The sequence below is a fragment of the Mercenaria mercenaria genome, chromosome 1 (assembly GCF_021730395.1).
Source record: "Mercenaria mercenaria strain notata chromosome 1, MADL_Memer_1, whole genome shotgun sequence".
In the NCBI taxonomy this organism is placed as follows: domain Eukaryota; kingdom Metazoa; phylum Mollusca; class Bivalvia; order Venerida; family Veneridae; genus Mercenaria; species Mercenaria mercenaria.
The window spans coordinates 46,637,694-46,662,085 of NC_069361.1; the positions used below are offsets into that span (position 1 = coordinate 46,637,694).

The following is a 24,392-nucleotide window of genomic DNA, read 5'->3' on the forward strand; positions in this document are numbered from 1 at the left end:
TACATTGTATTTATCACTTAAATGAATCATTTTGAAAATGTTCCTTATGTTTTAGTCATTTGGAAGAGTTTCTCTTACTGTTAAGGAGTACTTTGCTTCAAATATTTTAACACAAAAATTAATTGTAGTCGAATATAATTACAATGTTTTAAGGTAGTGGTTGTAATTACAACATTTGAAGGTGATGACTCTATGTAATGTATTTTAAGCAATTCAACATTCTCTGGATGGAACTATCACGATCATTGCTTTAATTGAAAAACGAATAAATGCTGAAAAAGCACATAGAGTTTATTTTATTTGATGATTTTCAATACAGGTCATATACTTTAAACAAGCTATAAGGTGCTTTATTTATTGTTTTTTAACAAAGTGAGCGAGTAACTTCAGATATCAACATTAATTTATAAGCTAAACTGTTCACACAACTTGAAAAAGAGAAAAAAAGCTTTTGTTAGGGCCTCTTATTTACAATCATATCAGCAATTATCACTTGAATTGAGTGCATTTATGAGTGGGAAATATTGATGGTAAAATGGTGTAGGGGTTTGTTTACATTATAAAATCTTTAATAACTTTTTTCAGGTAAACTTTTGGTATGGTTTTGGCAAGCTTATGATAAAGAGCATGTCATTCTCTTTCACTCAGAATTTTTTCAAGCATTTTAGACTCTTGGCTAGTCTTGGATTTTGACTTTATTAAATGACAAAAGGAAGTTCAGTATAGGCTCTTTCAAAGTGTTGAAAGTAGACTAAACTTACACTATACTCTACTGAATTTATTTAGCTGTGGAAACTTTTGATATAGACATATAATTGGGGAAATCCTAAATCATTGAAAAACGGTCAATACAAGAGTTTTCCATTTTGCTTCAGATATTTTGAAAAAGTCGATTTTAGCTCATCTGATTTTTTGAAAAAAAAATGATGAGTTATTGTCATCACTTGAGCGGTTGTCGGCGTCGGCGTCGGCGTCGGCGTTGCCTGGTTAAGTTTTATGTTTAGGTCAGCTTTTCTCCTAAACTATCAAAGCTATTGCTTTGAAACTTGGAATACTTGTTCACCATCATAAGCTGACCCTGTATAGCAAGAAACATAACTCCATCTTGCTTTTTGCAAGATTTATGGCCCCTTTTGTACTTAGAAAATATCAGATTTCTTGGTTAAGTTTTATGTTTAGGTCAACTTTTCTCCTAAACTATCAAAGCTATTGCTTTGAAACTTGGAATACTTGTTCACCATCATAAGCAGACCCTGTACATCAAGAAACATAACTCCATCTTGCTTTTTGCAAGAATTATTGCCCCTTTTGGACTTAGAAAATCAGTTTTCTTGGTTAAGTTTTATGTTTAGGTCAGCTTTTATCCTAAACTATCAAAGCTATTGCTTTAAAACTTGCAACACTTGTTCACCATCATAAGCTGACCCTGTACAGCAAGAAACATAACTCCATCCTGCTTTTTGCAAGATTTATGGCCCCTTTTGGACTTAGAAAATATCAGATTTCTTGGTTAAGTTTTATGTTTAGGTCAACTTTTTCTCTTAAACTATCAAAGCTTTTGCTTTGAAACTTGCAACACTTGTTCACCATCATAAGCTGACCCTGTACAGCAAGCAACATAACTCCATCCTGCTTTTTGCAATAATTATTGCCCCTTTTGGACTTAGAAAATCATTTTCTTGGTTGAGTATTATGTTTAAGGCAACTTTTCTCATAAACTATCAAAGCTATTGCTTTAAAACTTGCAACAGTTTTTCACAATCATAAGTGGATACTGTACATCAAGAAACATAACTCTATCCTGCTTTTTGCAAGAATGATGGCCCTTTTTAGACTTAGAAAATCATGGGTAGGACAATATTTCTATTATACAAAAAAAATCAGATGAGCGTCAGCACCCGCAAGGCGGTGCTCTTGTTTAAATATGAAATAATTCTATTTTTACATGGAGAAGAGGAAAACCATAAATATATTTACCAAAATTGGTGCACTTAGATATCATTTCACTCTGAAAAATATATTTAAAGATGAATTTGATTTTTGTAGGTACCATCTCTATATTATATTATACAGAACAATGTTAGGCCTTAAATAACCTTTTTATTCTATATTAATTTCACTTCATACGTAATATACGTAATTCATTGAATGTTATTTTTTTCTGCGTATCATTATTAAAAAAGTATAATTTATGGTGCGACCTCTCTACAACAGCCATTTGGCGATTTGGGTGGTAATAATACTTGGCTGAGATATTATGCACACAAACATTGTCAGCAAGTATGGTGAAGATCGGATGAAAACTGTTCGACTTAAGAGAGCGGAGAAGGCTAAATTCCCCGTTTTTCGAGTAATTCAGGGACTATAATCAAAGAGTGCCTGGTACATTTGGCTGGGTTATTGAAATTGGCCGAGATGTTATGACCACAAACATTGTCAGCAAGTTTGGTGAAGATCCGATGAAAACTGAATTAGAGAGCAGACATGTTTTGGATGCTGACCGCCCGTCCGCTGCCATTCATAATCTTCTCCATTTTGTTTCTTAACCGTTAAATAATCAAAGTACTGAGAGGACTGATGGGGGCAGTGCTTTGCAGTTTCAAGACTTGATGTAACCCATTCATGTCAGGGAAGTGCACGCAGGCATTATGTAATGCACTTGTGTGTGGCAAGAAATGGAGTGGTCACAACTTTTACAGTGCACAACAATAAAATTTATTAACTTTGTGTTCAATACACTTCTATATTTTGTACAAAAGATAAAGATAAAAAAATCTAGTCTTGTTCAATAGCAGTTGTTCATCGACAAACAAAAACCTTTCATTGCCAGGTTTGATAAAATGAAAAAGATAAAGCTATACAATATATTTCAATTTCTTTAATACGTCTGTTTGCACTCTATGTCCTGACATCATGTGTTCCTGACAGTCTAACAAAAACAGGCAAATTTTGTAACACTTTACGAAAGTTTGGAAAAAAAGTCAAATTATTCCACTATGTGAAAGTTTAAAGGAACAGGATTTCCTTGAACTGACATTGAAAAAAAAAACCCCTAGGCTAGCTTTTCTAATGTGTACAATACTTATCAATTAAAAAAGTCAGGAATGTTTTTTGTTACAAACAAGCATCATTTTAATAAGAAGTCGTCATAAGTTAACACACAAACACCTGTAAAAACTATTTTTGTAGATCTACCTTTTTCCATTCCAACTATTGCTAAAATTCAGTAACTGTTTTCTTAAAAACATTACATGACATATTCAAGATGATATTATTATTCATATTGTTTGTTATGTTTGTTGATCTAAATAACATTGTCTGTTTCAATTGTAAGTTATTTAATATACACCTGTATTTCAAAGTATCAATATCATAATATAAGAAATACATTAAACACTATGAAAACCGTGATTCGTCATATCAATGAACCTACCGAACTGGCGAATACAGTTAGGTTCGAGTAAATTAGAATACGAAACGCCCGTGGAAAAAGAACAAGATTTCTGGTGGTTCTGCCTTCGAATATCACAATCAGAAACCATTTGCACCCTCAGATAGATGAAATACATTAAACTGGTAACATAAGTGTACATCTGCAGGGATAATTACCAAGAAAATAAGGGCCAAAATATAAAGGGCACCTGCGGCAAGTTATCATCGCGGAATGGCGGATTACCTCCCGTAGCGAAAATTACTCGGTCTGAATTATAGGTTAAAGGTCAGTAATTCAAATCCTTCTTTGTTTCATACAAAAAACAACAACTTCAGGTCGTCTTTACGTATCTTTAGAGAACATCACTTTTTCCTACACCTATTTTTCATGGAAGTTCTATCACAAATTAACGAAAAAATGAAAAGAAAATAGGGGGTTATGTAGTTCCTAGTGAAATGCCAGTCAGTTGTGGTCTGCTACCCTAAAAATGGCGCATATTTGCTCTCGTCCGCGCAATAAACACCTACTTCCGGTTTCGATCTGCAAAACTTGCCATGTGGGGTGTATGAACATGAAAACCATCTCATTTCATGCAGAATGTATTCTAGTAGTGAAAAATGGTGATTAAAGCACTCGTTCTACACGAATTTGCGCAAAAAATGGGAAAATTAGGATCTATTTATTATGGACTTCTTTCTACACCACGGAAGCACATTTTCGACCGAATTACTGACCTTATTCCTGAAAAATAATAAAATACGTATATGTACGCACAATTATAACAGTATTTAGCGCACTCTTTACGTTAAACAAAAATTTTCCTGCAGATAAATACCAGTTTGATCAGCGTATATGGCGTTTTTGATAGAAAAATCTGGGAATGAATTTTTTCTTCGGTCTTTTTTCAAGAATTTCCCGAACATTATATGTTAAACACGCCATATACGTAATGTTCTGATCTTTAGACTAGAGAATCGGGCACATGTTCAGTTTGGGAAATGTCGTACTTTTCCAGAATAAGCGCGTTTCTATTGGCCCTATAGTGAGGTCGGATTTCTGGAAATAATTAAAAAATATATCTCCCCTGATTTGCGGTGGCGTGGAGGTTGCTATTGAAATTACTGCATGCCCGCAAGATTCTGATGCCATAACTTTTGACAACATTTCCATGGATACAACCCTTCCCTAGATGACATGTATATTCAGGATGCTCTCTCCAATTCACAATGCATACTCTTTGCGAAATCTGCTATATCGGCGGTTTCTTTGCGTCGGCACCGGCTATTCTTTGCTATAAACAGTGCCCAGGTTGGTATGGGAGGCGAAAAATCGAGCTGCCATCCATGATCATAGGTATGCTGCTCAAGAATTAGTAGAGCACGGAACATTAGAATGTCTTTTCTATGTTTTGTAGTGTTTACTTTTTAATTATCAGCGATTTTGCTCGCAAACTCGATGAAATTTGTTGATGGTGTACTGACATGGAACACTAGCCCTACTTTTTCCACAGGCTTTAACCAGTTTTTGCTTTGATATCATACATATCAAGCGCACTTTTTGTATTCATTTATTAATATTCTTCCAAATAATAAAGACAAATAGGCCGAAATGTAAATGGAATTTTTCAAAACCCCTTACTTTCGGTTCTGTCGGGGCACCGGCGGTCTCTCTGCATACCAGATTTTTTTTTCTGATGCACAGGCAGGCTCTCTGCATTACGCACAGAGAGGCTCTATGCTAATGACTATCCGGAAACATTACAGCTTAATTAATTTTGTGTGTATATCTGACTTTTTATAACTGCCAACCTGTTTACAGCAAAGAATCGCCGGGTGCCGACGCAAGAAACCGACGATAAAGCATATTTCGCAGAGTCCGCCGATATGGATATGCACCGTGCAATTGTGTATTAAATTTTAGTAACTATTTGAAATTCAATTCATTTTTATGCAACATGTGTGGACAATACATTTTGATAAACGACGTACAGCTGATTTCGAGATCAAAATATATAATTATATAATATACAATCACGAATAAGGACGGTCCGACCAAGTACATAAATATGCCTTTAAGCTTTAAAATGTTCTTAATAGTTGGTGTAAAACAGAAGTAATCTGTTCATAGTTGATTTTACGAATTCAAACAATGAGAGAAAATATCTACTGCCGATTATTAGATTAGATGATATGATAATTATAAAAGATCAAACTGTTAAATTAATCCCCCCCACCCCCTACCAAATAAGTCATAAATTCAAGCTGACGAATAAGTAATGAATTTTTTCTACCTATTCTATTTCAAGTAAAACACTGTTTTCTATTTTATTTTTTTTATTACTTTTTATATAGTATTAATTTTTATAAATAACATATCTCTTGAAAATATTTTCTTAGACATGCGAAAAGTATTTCATTTCAGCACTGTATTTTCTGAATTAATATTTAAGAAATAACACCTGCACAGAAAAGATATTATCGGGATCTATAGGATGTTGCCGCATATTTATAGATTCGCCTACTGATAAACGGTACTGATCGCCGCAAACTGACAAAGTTTCTCCATAATACAAATCCACAACGGTGTCGAGACACGGCAATGAAAAAATCAATAATCTGTCGGCTTATCAGTGGCGTTACTTACTTACTTACTTACTTAGTTCTTTCACGCAAAATCAAGAATACATTTTTTGAGCGTATTGAAACTAGTTATTGGGTTTCAGAATAGGTTTCATGATCAAAACATGTGTCGGTCTCAGAATCGATCACGTGATGGTTATAACACACTAAATAGTTGTTGTTCTTTATTCTATATAAAATTGACCTATTTCCAATGACCGCAGCACACATCAGGACCCATTTTAAATTTCTGTAACTTACATTTTCTTGAAGAATATTGTCAGTGCTAACTAAAAATCAAAAGAAAAGAGGGAGTCATGTTTGATGCAAGAAAAATAATTTCAATCAAACACACAAACTGCAAAATCAGCTAGAAAATGAGACCCCAAATTATACTGGTGGTGTATGATCTAAGTTTCCATGAAAATTTTTGTCATGTTATTATTTCATTATGAAAATGCTACCTACATGTCAAGCATAGATCTGTCATGTGATTTTAGCAAAAATATTGCAAAGAAAATAAAGAAAACAGCTCTACAGAGCAAAAAAACTGAGGACTATTTGTGTCCGCCATTATGCGACCATTCTTTTCGCGCCATTTTTCTATTTAGTGTCTGTATGCCTATAAGAAAAACTTTTTTTCTCTGACAGTGTGCCAGTTTCATTTGAAATGTACAAGAAACCCAAATGCATGAAGAAATACAAGGTTTTAGCTTGATATCAACAGTTTCCAATTTTTTACGGCATTTTCAGTACCATAAGACAAAGCGTCAGATTTTGTCAAAAATAGCTGTCGCGACATAATTTTGAAGCAGTTACCCTAAATTCAGCCTTGTTTTGTCCTGTTTTGACATTTTCTACTCTGATCTGCATGCAAATTACACATTCAAACTGTTATATATGTTCACTTTTACCTCTGTTGGCCAGAAAATCAGTAGCCTATAAATATGCAGTTTTTGAAAAAAATACACTCAAAACAGTGAAAATGTGACATTTTTGGGTTTTATCCTCATTTTCAACAAAATTGCAATTAATTTGTCATTTTCTATCAAATTCTAATCAAACTAGCCCATTCCCACCATCATCTGGCCAGATTTCATTTTTTACCAATGTCATCTTATAGGTTATAACACACTAAATAGTTGTTGTTCTTTATTCTATATAAAATTGACCTATTTCCAATGACCGCAGCACACATCAGGACCCATTTTAAATTTCTGTAACTTACATTTTCTTGAAGAATATTGTCAGTGCTAACTAAAAATCAAAAGAAAAGAGGGAGTCATGTTTGATGCAAGAAAAATAATTTCAGTCAAACACACAAACTGCAAAATCAGCTAGAAAATGAGACCCCAAATTATACTGGTGGTGTATGATCTAAGTTTCCATGAAAATTTTTGTCATGTTGTTATTTCATTATGAAAATGCTACCTACATGTCAAGCATAGATCTGTCATGTGACTTTAGCAAAAAAATTGCAAAGAAAATAAGGAAAACAGCTCTACAGAGCAAAAAAAAACTGAGGACTATTTGTGTCCGCCATTATGCATTTTTTTTCGCGCCATTTTTCTATTTAGTGTCTGTATGCCTGATCAAATCAAGCGTCTTTATTATTCTTACGCTTAAGTAGATCTAGTATTATTTATATTTACAATGCAGTTTAGTTTTCTTCAGATACTGTTGTTAATATAAAATGTGTAGATCTATTTAATCATATATGGATCAAAAATATAATTGCAAAATGCAATATTAAAGTTATATTTGGTAAATACTTTGGAACTTGTTTTCCTTGTGTTGTCAGGTTGGTCATAAGCTCGACAAGAAAATTGAAAGACGGTTTGTTAAATCTGGGGGCACTGCCCCCAAAAACTGCTGAGGTAGCTATTCAGACAGTCAGGGCTGATATCTTCTAATTTCTAGGTTTCGTCCGGAAAGGCTTCTTTTAGCGACTTTTCAAATATTCCAACATCTGATGATCTTTTTTAATGTATTTTTAAGTTTTTGATTATTAACGAACGTTTTAATATCTAAATCAGATAGCATTGCTATCACCTGAATCGTTTTTGTGTGTACTCAAATTAAATCCAGATTTCAAGACGCATAACCAAGCTCTATACATAGAGCGCCTACTTCATCCGATTTACATTCGGAACATTAGTCTGAAAAAGGAAAATTTGCAGACTCGTCTAAAGGAGGTAAAATCACAAGGGCGAGAACCATCTAAAAATAGTCACGTAACGGGGGGCCAGTTCTTACATCAGGATTTCTTAAAGGGATACGTGCGTGTTCAGTGCGAATGTTTTTGACATTTTGATAGAAACGCATTAAAATAGATGTGCTAAGGTGAGAAATAAAATTACACTGTAGAATGAAAAGTAGTTCCAAGTATTAGCATTTTACCCTGATCTCGGGAAAAATCTCTTCTCGCCATCGTACTTATAATTATTTTGTTTACTTTGTGTAGAAAATATCGACAACAAGATTTAGCACATGCTTCATTTCTGTCTAAACCATTTGACTGCCGTGCGACCGAATTACTGCCCTTCAAGAAATAGTATTTCTCGGAGTTTCAGAAGAATGATTAACTATATAAAAACAAATTGCTGTTTAGACTAGAAAGGTATCAGTAGAGATTACTTATCGCTGTTTCTGAGAGATAATTAAAATGCATAATGGTATGTTTCCCTTAGAAATTGATGAAAACGAACACAGAAGTATAATCCGAAGTTCCTGCGTTACAGCACTTTGCAGTCGCTGATCCCTTGGCTCCTGCGTTACTGATCAGTTCAGTCATGAATCGCCTTATACTGGCCTTTCAAAACATTTAATTCATCTTTTGAAGCACCAACGTGTTTCACGAATGTATCAGGGACAACACCGCAGTGATAATATTGTGTTTACCTGAGAACGTACTAGAAATAACGCTTTTGTCTGAGTCATGGCATTGTTTACCTGCTGTTTTGGCATGGTTTTCCGAAGTAATTGAGAAAAGTGCTTAGATTTGCTGTATGCCGTCTCTGACAGTAATTTCTGAATAACGGAAAAAGACAACTTTCTTACCAAAAACCTCTCCATTTGATCCGAGATCATACGTCACTGATCCGGTTTTTCAAGGTAACGATTGGACTCGGTGATATAAGAAAAGTGACCACGACCCTGGCGGCCATGTTTTTTTCTGACAAATCGGTATAGTTTGAACAATCTTGGTAGAGGGTGACATAAGGACTATTTGTGTTAATTTATTCAAAATCAGACTATCGGTTTTGGATGAGATGTCGTATGAAGATTATTATATTTTAAGCTCTGGCGGTCCCTATGTGCAATCAAACGAAACCGTTTGAAAAATTTTAGAAGGGGACTACCCAAGGAATATCCAGACTAAGTTTCATAATAATCTTTTCAGTGGTTTTGGAGGATATGTCGTTTAAACACAATTGTTGACGACGGACGGACGCACAGAAAAACGGACGATCGGACACACGACAGACACAGCGTTATCAAAATAGCTCACCATGAGCACGTTGTACTTAGGTGAGCTGGAAATAAAGAGAAAATGCCTTTGGTTTACTCTGGTGTTACTGAGTAGTTCGCAAGCACAGAACTTCTCCCAAATCTGCTACAACCAGCCATTCCGATATGGTGAGATAAATTGCTACTTAAACATATTCGTATGGTAAGCCGAATCGACATGACCTTAGCAGTCAAGGCGAACTGACACAATTAAAAACATAATTTCAGGTATTTATGCACGAAGTTGAGGCATTATGACCCAGTAGTTGAATAATAAATTGTCAACACACAAATGCGATTTATAAAATATATCCCTAAACGTAAAAGGCAACGCTAAGAGGAGAAAAACATAAAACTTATTTCATGAATTGCTTAGTATTTAAGCAACGCGACCGGTTATGTTTGCAATGTCATTTATGGGCGTCGGTTACTGCCAAAATTTGTAAATATACAACCTATCCACAAGCCATTCAGTGCTTGTCTAGTCAGGTCCGTCCCGTCCACATGATGTATATCTATTGTTTGGTGGATTTAATGTCACACCGACACAATTGCAGAACAGTTTTTGATGGTAGGAGACGACCCCAGGTGCCCCGAACATTATTTCATCATGGAAGGGCACCTGTGTAGAACCAGCGACCTTCCGTAGGCCAGCTTGATGGCTTCCTCACATCAAGAACACAACATCCCAAGCGAGGTTTGAGCCCACATCGATGAGGAGAAAGTGATTGGAAGTCAGCGACCTTAACAACTTGGCCACGGAGCGCCATTTCATTTAAACATTAAGCGACGCATGAAAATAACTAGCGTATGATTTCCTGAGAAATCACTGACAAGCATGTCTTTTACCTGCAGTTAAATTATTTTTTACTTTGACCGAGATTGAGATCTGATCTTGTCGAAAATGAATATTCTTGTTATTCGAATGGTACACTGATTTTTAATGTGAAAAGTTGTTCAGCACTATTTAACAGATTGGAAAATATTTTTTTCGAAAAAATATTGTAAACTATATAAAGACGTCACATAGGCGGACCGCTATGCGTACTCCTTACTTAAACAAATGACCATGCAAGTTAACAATTTCAGACTTTATTACTGATGTATTATTTTTCAAATTAATACAAATGCTGGCCATTGTTGAAATAATGACATAAGTCTACCTTCTTTGTGATGAAATTCGTATACTTCGTATTAAATGCTGCAATAATGAATGTTACTTTTACCACACCATACTTTTTTTTATAAAAGAAGTCATCACATAAAAACTGAGCACAAAAGAACATGTCCAGTTTTATAAACCTATTATAATCTTTAACTTATAAACACACATTCATAACTACAAAGTTCTAATACGTCTATATTAACTGAATATTATTGAAATAACACAGAATTTCTACAGTTTCCTCCACTCCATATATTGTCAGGAAATTCCACAATTTACGTTTGACTCTGTCCGAGACAAAATTACATAATAAGGCAAGTAAAACATTAAACATTAAACATCCAACATTAAACTCCAAAGTCCTAGTTTATTTCTCCTACCAAAATAAATTGTAAAGTTCATAAATTAGCTCTTAATTTCTTTGACCTTTCTATTCAAGGAAGAAAAAGAGTAATTAATTCTAGTGTAAGCTAACAGAGTAAAGAAATTCATTCTTTTTATCGTTCGTTTGTGTTTAAGAGCCTTTCAGTATAAGTTTTTGCTAAAATATAGAGTACGGACTATAGACTTGTCATCCGGCATGCCCTTAAACAAGTTTCAGAAGCCAAAAACTTAAGGTAACGTAACTCTAAGCAAATTCCATACCAAAGTCCGAGAATGGGTCAATGTTCACGGCCATTGGGACCTAACAATATAACAGTGTGCAAGTCGCTCTTACAAGGGCGACTATAGCCGCTGGCCGGAGCTGAAATTTAAACCCTTTCCTCCTGCACCCGAATTGAGGGTAGGGAAAGATAATGCAATAAATTGAAGACGTTACAATTCTAAAAGGGACACATACACGGGGACCCTTATTCCAACTTTAAATGAAGGAGCGGGGGCTCGAACTCACGATCTATGGTTTCATAGTCAGACAGTGTTATCACTGGTCCTCTTTGGCCACTCATTCACTGTTATTTAATTTTTTATGTTTCAGGTAGAGCATTGTTTGGCTGTTTTTCATACGTTAGTACAAGAATTTTCGGAGGTAAATTTAATTATTTATCTCAATGTATGTTATCACCGAGAAAATGGATATATAATAACCCTTAAGGTACACGGTATCACGTGAATAACAAAAAAATAATAAAATAAACAACAAAAATGTCAAAAAAAAACAAACAAAAAAAACAAACAAAACAAAAAAAACAAATATTCATTTCTTTCTAAATATTATTACGCTATGACGCTATGATTCAACTGAGTGTTTTTCATTATCCATCAGAAATGAACAATTTGCATATTAAGATGGAAATTTGGTACCCGTATTACGATAAACTCAGTCAATAGAAATTCTTATGTGACTTCATTAAGCTCAATAAAACAATTTCAAGCACAAATATTGATATGGAATGTCCTACAAAGATATTTACAAAAACAATGCATATGCAGAATGGAGATATAAAAATAATTTTGACAGATCGTGGAAACTAATGACAAAGTTTGATAGGTGTATGATGAGTCATGACCTAATTAAATTTTTTTATCTTACTTCAACCTTCCAGTTTGATTTTCTTAAAAATGATTTTCTATACTGCAGCTAACAACTCTTAAGTTAAAACAATAAAAGAACATACTGTTAACTTACTGTCGTTTAGGCTATCAAAATCTCATAAGAACTCCCATTGCTTCTATCATCTGTCACTAATTATGGCCATTCACAGGGATGCAATGAAACAAAATACATCCCGTATTTTCACTTTCTAACGAGACAAAATTTTAATACTGATTGTGTATAACAAATATCTCTGCCCCTGTGACGTGTCCTTAAAGTACAATGCAGACACCTTGATTATATTCAAATGTACTTGTGTCCTGGGCATATTTCTTTCTTAGTTTTTGGTATGTAGCATTTTACACTGAAATGCAAGCTTTAAAGTACCAATGCGGACGCTCAAACCAGATAACCAAGATTTAATGTGAACTTATTAAGCAAACTGACCCCGGACCTATAACATTTCATTAGTGCAATCACAAGACACAGTAACCCTCACTTTCAAGTATTTACATAGTTCGATATCTAGAACAAATGGACCGAGGCTAGCGGTTAAATACATCCATTGCAAAATTTACGACAATGTGTTAATACCAATGCGGACTGTCACACTAGAAAACGACCCCAGACATACCAGTATTTCAGTAGTACAATGTCCATAATCACCCGCACCGTTCGTCACTAGAACAAACTGCTGGAAAAAAGGGACAAAGACTGCAGTTTAAATACGTTTATTTGCTGCCGTCATATGTAAGTAATCCGATATTAGACTGATTTGAAAAATTTGGACCTCACGCAATTTTTCATAATGGGAGTCTATGGGAAAATTATATCGACCTTTAATGAGGTGAAATAAAATGTATAAATCTGTGTGCTTATTTTTGAGATATTTAGTTTATACTAATTTATTTTAGCTCGATTGTGATGAAAGCTTTAAGCTTATTTGAACCACCCTTCAGTCCGCTTCCTGGAAAAACAAGTACTGGTATCATATGAGAAGTCATGGTAGTGACCCCAGTGGAGCTCGAATCCGCGGGCTGAGCGGCCGACACCTTAACCACTAGACCACCGCTCCCCTTTGAGATATTTGACCATGATTAAAGTGAACCGAATAATTTACGCTACTTTTGGGACATCATTTTGAATGATTTAATGTGTCATATGTTTGAATATTAGATTTTGACTATAGAAATAAAATAACAGTGCATTTTGATAAATTAACTTAAAGGTCGTCCTTAACTCATAAAAACTCATTTCCCAAGACCAAATCAAGGCTTTATTCTATGTTTTTCGTATAAATGACGTTACGCTACCACTTCCGGTTTATCAAACGTGCAGACTACCTTAGTTAAAGTAATCTGGTGCAATTCTTCATATTTTACAAAACCGAAAACTTTACTACTGAATAAACATACACTGGAACAAAAATCATTTGCAAAGGTTTTATGAATAATGTTGTTTTTTCTTTTAAATTACTGTTCCAAATTTTTCCAGTGTCCATTCAGTCAGACGTGCGAAGAAGGTAAGTGAATACATTTGCTAAACATTTGTCAGATCCTTAACGATATTTACAATGATTTTACAGTTATTTCTATTTACCTTTAACCCTTATGCTGGACACGATTAAATCTGCATTTGCGACCAGTGCAGATCTTGACCAGCTCTCACATTCGTGCAGACTGACGATAACCAGCACTGTTCGCAATTCAGTCAAATTTAATATCGTTTTGGTATTATGCACCCCTTTTAACAGTTAATGGTACAGTCTAAATTGAAAGATGAACAAGTTCATTATAGAAATTTAGCTGGGTAAGGGTTAAGCTTGAGCAGCATATATTCTGAAACCACAGCGATACTAGTACTTGGTAAACAAATGGCATCTTCACCAACACTGTACCTGTCCAATATCTGTCTCTTACCTCTAGTGTTCACCGACCCTTCTGGCAATTCCTAACCAACTGACAACTTATATACCTGGATAGCTTAAACTACGATAAGCCGAGTTATGTGAAATGTTATCACTCGTTCATTATTGCAAATGCATCAAAATGAAGATATGTAACAGTTTCTTTGGGATGGTTTGAGTTTTTAGAGGCACTGAACTGCCCCTTAATGCAATCCTTTTTATCGGAATTCAATACATATATCAGTATTTACAATCGTTTTGTAATGTAATATACATCTCATAAATGATGCTGAATTTTTACGAAAAACAACTTTTTCTTTCTATGATTTAGTGTTTCTTTTAAAAAAAAATGATCTAGCTGTTACGCGATATCAAGCAAAACGGAAGTTACGTAAAGACCCTAAAACCCGCAGCATCAAAAATGATTAAGACAGAGTGTTATATTCTGTAAATCTCATACGTACAGTAGACTTATTTTCAAAAAGTAGATATTATTGTTGCCATCCTTTGAGTGCGTGATTGTTGTATAAAATGTATTAGTTATATGAATATATTTTGTCTAATGTTTTTGTAAATATTTACAAAATGAGGATGGAATGAAATAAACTTTGTAACGTTAATTGGTACCAACACAATATTTGATAATATAAAAATATTATTTAAATGAACAGAATAAAAAATGTAAAGTAAGAAATTACACACCCTTAGGGAAGTAAGCCATACAAGGTTTCGGACAAGTCTCTGAAAAAACTGTCACAGTGTAATCGTTAGCATTTCACATAATTGACATGTCTGTTGAATATGTAAGTTATTTTGTATTATATATTACCGAAAAATGAAACAGATTTTGTAAATAACAAAATAAACTCAATGCCATTTTTTTCTCTTAGTTGCCACGGATTTCTTTCTACAGTATGAGAGACATATCTTAGAAATATGGGTAACTTTAGTGAAAATTCGTATGGATACCTGAGACCGGCATTTCTTGTACACCTTTTTTCACTTAATGTTGTTGACATTTTGAAACAGATTGAACCGGATGACCTTTTTTATAAAATAGAGTCAGCCCTGCAGACCGAAATTTACGTTTGCTTCACTAAAACACATGACGTTATGTATAGGTTCTCGGGCTATTATCGCCTTGCCTTCTCTCAAAGGCACCGCTCTACTATGTATTTATCTATTTATTACATGTTTACCTATCCTATTGTAAGAACAGTTTAATGTGCCATTTCCATGGGTACTGGCATCTACTGGCATAATAGTTTTCAGCTTTTCAGTTTCAGTTTTATTTTTATTATATACTGTATAAAATCAAAGGCTTTGTCATCTTTCTTGCAATTTGGGACTGAAAAAAAAAACAACGTTACACTCCAGGTAATAACAAACGTTAACAATCTGGCTGAATTTAAGATAACGTCCCATAACAACAGGATTGCTACATGCATTTGATCTGCTCAAAACAAGTTCTGAAATATGAAATCCATTCTAGTGACCGTTATCTTTTGGACAAAATTTGTCATAACTTAGGATACAACAAATTGAATTTCAAAATCCACAAGAAAACTTAAGAAGACGCCATTCCACTACCCTCCACTTGTAGATTTTAACGAGTAACCAGAACTAACCACACTGGAGTAGAAGGGGAATTATGGAAAAAGATATGTTATGTCCCATAGTGGATAGATTGAAATGTTGTTGACAGAGGATATGACATGGGAGGGAGGTTGTAGGGCTATTGCTATTTCATTCAAAGGTCATCAGACTCGAGGGCTTTAAAGCTGCAGATAAGGTAGCAAATAAAGTATATACGGGTTTGAAACAAGAAACTGAATATGTCAATTTTGACTGTCCAGAGGTAAAACGTTAGCGCGAAGTAAAAAGGCGCCATAATCCCAAGTATTATTCTGGCAAACATCCAAGCGATGGAAAATATACCACTGGCAATTGCAACTCTAAAACGTTGTGTACAGAATTATATGGTAAAATATGAGTGAGAGAAATGTTCGGGTATGACTACTACATACGTTAACTAAACGTGAACGACCTGTTGGTAACTTACTGATACATTGAATAACTGCCTCATCATGTATCGAAGGCGAATTTTCAATAACGGAAATGTCCAAATTACCCATATTTCTTAGACAGAAGTGTGTCTTGCTGTAGACAGAAATCCGAGACAATGGTTGTCATGAAGTCTGTAACATTTGAGACAAAATGGCATTGCAAATGTAGTTTGTCTATTTTGGTATATACACAATTAGATCATTCATTAAGGTAAAATATTATCAAATGTAAGTCAAATATTGAACAGACATTATATCAATTCTTTGCAATACCAAGGTTCCGGCTTTCGTGAACGGCTTTGCTCAGAAATTCATTTCCAAGGCTCGTCCGAAAACATTTCATCTCTTAGAGTGTGTACATATAATTACTTACCTAGCAGTTATTTGCTTTGTATGAAAAAAGGTCCGATATCGTGGGCGAATATATTGCGCGATTTAAGCATATAGAGCACTTATTTTTATGTTCTTCAGTGAAATACTGAAACTGCTATATCGATGAAATACAACTGATATTTTAACTGCTTCAAACACTGAAAATATCGCTTTTATTTTTCACACTGCACTTGAATGCGAAAAAATATCTATAATAAATACAATGTTGTAATCGGAATTTCTTTGCAAAGTATACCTCTATAAAGATATATAACCAACATAAAGATATACGCTTCGCAGTACTTTTTGTTGGGATTATCGTCACATAGACACATTTATGGAGTCTACCCAGCTTTTCTTGGTGGAGGAAGAGCCAAGCTGCCCCTCCGCTCAAAATTTCCTCATAGGCGGGCACCGGGGTAGAATCATCGGCCTTACGTTCTGATGGCTTCCTCACATGGAAAATTCTACTCCGCTTGTACTCACATTGATAAGGGGCAAGTGTTTTGAAGTCAGTGACTTAACCACTCAATCAACGCTCCACAGAAATGAAATGTAAAAGAAATCTGGAGATTTCGTGGAACTATTTGACGATTGTTCCACGTGATATCTTGATTTCATGACATTTTGACTGCATGGCACCGGGAAACGGAACATAATATATGTTCTTGTTTGTCCGGAATGTAATACAAAATACGTATTTTATGTTATTATTACGTGTATTATAGTGGAGGAGACAGTATGCCAAAATAACACGTGTAAGAATAGAGGTAATTGCATTCCAGCGGGGACGGTACATATACATGTTCTTGTCCTCCTACACATACAGGAGGTAACTGTGAATGTAAGTAAACTAAAACTGACAACAATTTAAAGCTTGCTGTTTTGTCAGTCTTCTGGAAAGTAAGTTGTAATTTACAACTTACTTTTCAGAATGACTGACAAAACAGCAAGCTTTAAATTGTTGTCAGTTTTAGTTTAATATATCTAGGCAAGAGACACATCTTGTTAATTATTATCAAGGAGCACGAAACAAGTATTTGAACGAAATGAAATGCAAAATAATCAGTGAATAACTGATAACGCATAGAATGGAAGTATCATATCAGTTCATGGTAGTATCATACTCTTCGGCTAATTGTCCGAAATTTTGAGATTTCGAATTTTTTTTGCTAAATTTTACGACATAATAGTTTGAATATAGAACAAACTGATTAGTATTCATTATTGATGAAATGGCATACTATTGCTGACTAATATAAACTTATTGAATGGCCTTTCGGTCAAAGCAATTGCCCGAAGTCCATACTACATATTACTATATGACATCAGAAATCAATTTTCGCAGTTACATGTTTTGACTTCATATTCCGCTAAACATGTGATGAATATAGACCTGACATATCCTGTACGAAAAAAGGACCTGTTTTACAGCTGTAAAATACAACTGTACTACGTACTAGATCATTTATTTTGCCATTTTCATAGTAATTGCTACTTTATCTAGAGAATTGCAATTCATCCTAAAACTTTTTTGCACCTCTACTTTCGTCCCTTAAAATAATTAATGCCCTCTTTTTCAACACCTATAATATTTTTACAGCTGTAACTTTTGTGCATTTTTACAGCTGTAACTTTTTTCATTTTTACAGCTGTAACTTTTTTACAGGTGTAGCTCATTTGCATATTTCGAACTGTTTTACAGTCGTTTGACAGCTGTAAATTGAAGTTTACAGCTGTAAAATCAATGTTGTTATATAAAATCTACAGGTGTAAATTTGGAATAAGCATGCCTGTTATTTTGAACAAAAATACAGGTATTTTACAGCTGTAAACTTTCGTACAGGATGGCACCAACTATAGACCGGCGAGTTATATAAGAAGCCATGTAATAACGTAACATATTTTGATATTACCTTACTGTGTTGATTTTATTTATGGCGTAGTAAAATGTTCCATAAGGCCATACCAAATTGATATGTCGTTCGTCGGAACTACCGCATCAATAATTTCATTCCCGAGAAAAAAAAAAATCACCCGCCCGCACGTACATAAAAATCTTCGAAAAAAAAATTTTTTTTCCCGATTACGCGGTCCGGAATAATAACGGCAAAGCAGGTTTTATCGCTGTTTTAATGCGTCAAAATGATACTGATCGGATTTCATGCATCCGTAATACATGTTACTGATGACCAAAACTCAAAAAGTCAGGAATTATGGTGTTGTTCATCATTTGTTTTAAATCTGGAGTGTCTGTGCTAGTGCCACACATGGCCTTCGATGTGTCGGTAGGTAATGAAGTAGGCACGTTCTACTTTTGTTCAATACAGTGAAAGGAACGAAGCACGACTTGTAAGACGTGCACGGGGATGCAGTTAAAAATATTTGGAAATATTGTTCAGATATAGTTTTCAAACCATTTGTTATCAGTTGTTTAGTTCAGTATGTTATATCTAGAGCCCAAAGCTGAGGCCGACTACTATCTTAAAAAATGTTTGTTCACAGATCCTGACCGACCTATCACATTGTCTAGGCCAAATCTTTTTGAACGTAACTTCTTTAGTACAGCAGTCAGATATTCTATCGAAACGCATTTAGTCAATTTAAAAATTGTTTAGCTTTTCAAATAAGTAGTGTAGATATAAAATCTGCCCTTTTGTAACCCCAATTTTGCCTGTTTGTCTATTACTTGGCTGTGAATTGATAGAACGAAAAAAAACTGGAAAAAAACAGACCTCCCCAACTCTAAATTTCTAGTTCAGTCAAAGCAAAACAAACAACACTTTAAGGGTGGCTATATAACACTTTAAGGGTGGCCATATTGGGATCATTCTTTGTCAGTCTTGTTATCATTTTTACCTGAAATGAATCTCCACCACAAAAACATAAGCTAGCCTGATCTGTTAAGAAATTATTCCAAAGGGATTCGAGCAATGTCGAGGCATCTGTATGACCAACTCTGTTTGGTCTCACTGGTCAAGTGGTTTGTTACTTCCCTTCACCTCTATGGGTTGGAGTTCCACTAGGGGCACAAAGTTGTTCATGTGCCAAAGCCATCTAACTGTGCTTCAGAAGAAATGTTATTCCCCACATGTGCCTGTTTTGTCTTAAATATTCCTCATGCTGTGCCGTTAAATAGGCAGGCCTTCAGATTAATGTAGAAAAATCAAAATTAAAAATAAGACACTCATCCCTTAGAAATTATAACTAAAAAAAAACAAAGTGATTCAGTGAGGTTTGGCAAGAATTTATTTGCAAAATCATTCATGTAGTCTTTAAAACATAATAGAAAAGCTATATACTGTGTTACCCACACTGTAAATGTTTGATTTCTGTGTTATTTCTAAAGAAATGTTAACTTCATGTATAATCATAACCGCCTCAAGGGTCCAAGCTGGGAAAAAAAATAAAAAAAGCCCGCTCGCTCCATGTAAAATCTACCCGCCTCTGAAAAAATCAAAATTGAGAAAAAAAAAATAAAATAAAAATTTCGCTCGCCCGCTCCAATTTTTTTTGAAAATTTTCCGAAGAACTATTAATCAATTTGGTATGGCCTAACTGACATATACAAGATAATTTCGATATGAAAAGTGATTTTGGTTTAAATGGATTTCAGACATATGTTTGAATGGAGGAACATGCTTGTACTCAGACAGAATAATCAAATGCAATTGTACACCTGAGCATATCGGAGCTAACTGTGAGCTTAAAGGTAAGAAAACTGAAATGTTGAAATGTTTAAGTTTAACTTTTCTTGGTACTTCATGTTACAAATATTGATAATGATTCATTTACATATGCATTATCCAATGAAACTTCAAGTATTTAATGCATTTAAAGTAAAACGTCTTCTAGAATTCAGAAGCTTTAATTTTTTTTGTATATTTAACATGAATAAACAAATGCGATCTGCCAGGGCCCAGTTGTTCGAAACTTTAACAGGCTGTTAAACTGACCACCGGTTAAATTTTGATTAAAAATATTTGTCTTTGTGGGAAAAACTAGTATGGTCTTTTGATTTTACTGTAAAGATATTTAAGCGCTTATAATCCTTAACTCATAACTTTATTTTTCTAAGTCTTCTAAAATGTTGAAATATAATCTTGAAAGTTAATCGCCTGTTAGCTTAATCGTCTGTTAAAGTTTCGAACAACTGGGTCTTGGAAACAAGCAAAGACGGTGTGATACAGGATTTGGTGTTAGGGGCGCAAGTAGGGGGGTGGTGGTGTTGATGGGGGGGGGGGGGGGGCCGGGAGCATGCCCCCCGTAAAATTTTGAAAATAATGGATCCATTTGGTGCATTCTGGGCGTTCTGAGGCACTTTATAATATATTGAAAAAGGACAGGTTTTGTAACAAAATCAACTCAAATAACATGCTAATTATATTTCAAATTGTCTTGTTAGACTTATTGATGTATCTTGGGATGGAATTTCTTATCCCAATTTCTGAGGATTTTTTTGGAGAGGGCTTACCAAGGGCTATTAACATAGAAATGGTAAAGAGCATGCAAGCTTTGTTGTATTTTTATTTTCGAGTGTAGCAAGCGAGAAAATTTCATATTTTTTTCAATAGAACAAAAGACAAATTATCTATCTATGCGAGCGAAGCGAGCGAGAAAAAATGAATAGTATATATTTTTCACCCGGAACAAAAGATAAATTACTCATGCGAACGTAGTGAGCAAGAAAAATGCATATTTTATTTTTTCACTCAGAACAAGAGATAAATTACGTATGCGGGCGTAGCGAGCGTAAAATGCATATTTTGCAGTTTTTTTTTCACCCAGAACAAAATACAAATTACCTATGCTCTGGCGATTTTAGGGGGAGGGAGGAGGGGGGGCGCGCCCTTGGTGATTCGCCCTTAGTGTCAGAATAAAATGATAGAAAGAAACATGTAAAACTTTTTATGATATTTAAATTACTTTACAACATATATATAATTATCAAAGAATTATTCTGTGCAAGACTTGGATCTCTGGATCAAACTTCAAGGTGACGCTTAGAGATCAAAGATATTTTACAGTTCTTTTCTTTTTCGATCGTTAACTTTTGTATCCATTGATGAATACGTAATTATCTGGGCAAACTTGTATACATTGATGAATACGTAATTATCTGGGCAAAACATGAACATAACTAACGCCGTGTCGTGTTCAATGTCCAGACTCCTAGTTGGAAGGTCAAGATCACAACTGAATTGAAGGTTTTACTTCGTGTAAAACATTTGAATGCATGGATGAATATTCCTGTAATAATATTCTTGTAATGTTACACAATACCGGGCTTAATACTTTTGGGATATATGCGTCACAACATTAGGTCTGGCTTTGTGAGATCCAAACTATAACCCCTGGTGCACAGCTTCCTGTGCTGCATAACAATCCTGTAAGGGTTGGTGACTCTGGATCTAATACTTATGAAATGAACGACACAAATTCAAACAGACTGACGGACAGACAAACGGACTGACAAGGGCAACTCTTACTGCCGTCCCCCTCAAAAAAATAATAGGGTGGGGGCACAAAATTATATGCACTCCATGATCCCAAAGGAACAGAAAATATAATAACACTAAATCCAAGTAAAAGGAAATATTTTACAGCCGCCACACGTCACTTAAAGAATGTTGTTGTGAACTTAGTATTTATCTAATTAAATTCATCTAATTTATTCAACTTATTTATTCAACTTTATCATTTTCATTTGAATATGATCTTAACAACCACCAAGGCTCGATAGAAATGGTCAGTAAACATATACTAGTTTCTGATTAATAGACGTTTTGACAGATATGCAGCAGTCGGAGGGTTTTCCAGTAACCATTAAACAAGTAAAGGCCATTCTATTAAAATTTAATCTTATGAGAAGACACAGCATACCTTTACAGTTAAATGTTATATATACGTATATTAATCCTTACCCTGCTAAATTTCTATAATGAACAGGTCCATCATTCAATTTGGACAGTACTATTAATTGTCAAAAGTGGTGCTTACCAAAAAGATACTGCCTGAATGGCGAACAGTGCAGATCATGATCAGACTGCAGACTGATAATGATCTACGCTGGTCGCAGAGGCAGAATCAGTCGTGTCCTGCATGATAAGGGTTTACAATTACTTGCACTACAGTTGAAGAGACGGCCTGCAAAAGTAGCCCATGTAAGAACAACGGCGAATGCATTCCTTCTGGATATGGATACGAATGTTCCTGTTTATCTGGATTTACAGGAGTTGACTGTGAAGGTAAGCAAACCGAATCCTGTAATATTTTATGGGATATATATTTTCCAATTACTTTACAGGTCTCCCAAAATGAAAAAATTGAATTAGTTGAACATTTAGTTACATGAACGGTAGTGGAAACGCATGCGTATAGTCTCCGTTTGAGCAGAACCAAAATAGATTTGAGAGATACGGTGCCTTCAGTAGAGCTAAAGTACATGAAAAGCGGCGTATGGTTCCCAGTTAAAGTAATGAACTAGCCCTAAAAGAGAACATAGGACAGAACGCAACAATCTAGAATTTAGAAAGGATACCTAATTTAAAGTTATGAAACCTTCAAATCACTCAAACTGTCAAAAGACAAAATTTAAGTTAAAAAGAAGGCACCATGTTCAAAAGATATAGAAATTAAAACAGTATTTAAAAGTATGAAAGCGGTTGTACTGGAACAAAGAAGTCTAAATGTTCAAGTTGTAAACCTGAATAGTAGCACTAACAAAACATAAATGAGCCGTGCCATTGCGACCAGCATGGATACAGACCAGCCTGCGCATCCGCGCAGTCTGGTCAGGATCCATGCTGTTCGCTTTCAAAGTCTAATGGAATTAGAGAAACTAATAGCGAACAGCATGGATCCTGACCAGACTGCGCGGATGCGCAGGCTGGTCTGGATCCATGCTGGTCGCAAACCCACTATGTTGGTTTTCTCATGGCACGGCTCAAATGTTTGGTGTTCATCACTTTTACAGTTGAACGCTACATTTTCTTCCTTAAATTGTTCTCAAAGTTCGCCCTTTATATATTATAACACACACACACCCTTTGTGTATTTGTTACCATTTTGCGTGTGAAGGATTCACTGATTTATTTTATTTTTTTAAAACATAACCGGGGTTAAAACTGTTGTTTGGCGGCACTGTTATTCTGTTTATACTCCCCAGTTATGTTTTCCGCACCGACTATTCCAATGCGGGGCTCACTATCTTCATTTTTTGATTTTCTTTTTTTCTATTAGGTTCGATTTGTCTATGAAAGAGTGAATAAATATAAATCATTTACATATCTATGCATTGTTGCAGAGTTTTGCATTAGGAAGGCTTCATTCTTTGAAAGTGGATTTACATACTTGATATCTTCCTTTGTTTATGTTTGAAATTTCCACCACACATAATGTTCAGATGCTTTCAAGTATGTTTTCCTTTATCCGCCTGTCTTATCGGCTTGCCACAAAATCTTGTCTTAAACTGGCGATCGGAGTTCAGTAAAACTTGTGATCGCAATGCTCGATAACATGTGTTGTATTGCATATCGTTGGCATGATTCGGTCAATTTAATTTATTTCTGTGTTATGGCCCCTTTATTTGACTTTTCTTGATTATTTTATTTTTAAATATTTTGGTTTAATCTTATTTTGTTGTATATTGTTGTATACAAATAACATATAAATTTTAAGTATAATAAGCATGTGGCATTATACAACATTTGGGAGCACTTGCACTTAAGCGGTCCCTATAATAATAGTAGTTTAATAATGTCTTAAATATTAAGTTAAAAGGGGTTT

General features: G+C 34.7%; 1 protein-coding gene across 1 annotated transcript in view; it reads left to right on the top strand.

The window, feature by feature from the left end:
- Positions 1-24,392, top strand: part of LOC123545628 (fibropellin-3-like) — a 38,073-nt gene that overhangs the window by 11,140 nt on the left and 2,541 nt on the right. The window contains exons 2-5 of the mRNA XM_045331947.2: positions 11,703-11,753; positions 13,755-13,782; positions 20,221-20,316; positions 22,739-22,852. Of these exons, the coding sequence (XP_045187882.1) occupies positions 11,703-11,753; positions 13,755-13,782; positions 20,221-20,316; positions 22,739-22,852 (289 nt within the window). The remainder of the gene's footprint in view (positions 1-11,702; positions 11,754-13,754; positions 13,783-20,220; positions 20,317-22,738; positions 22,853-24,392) is intronic.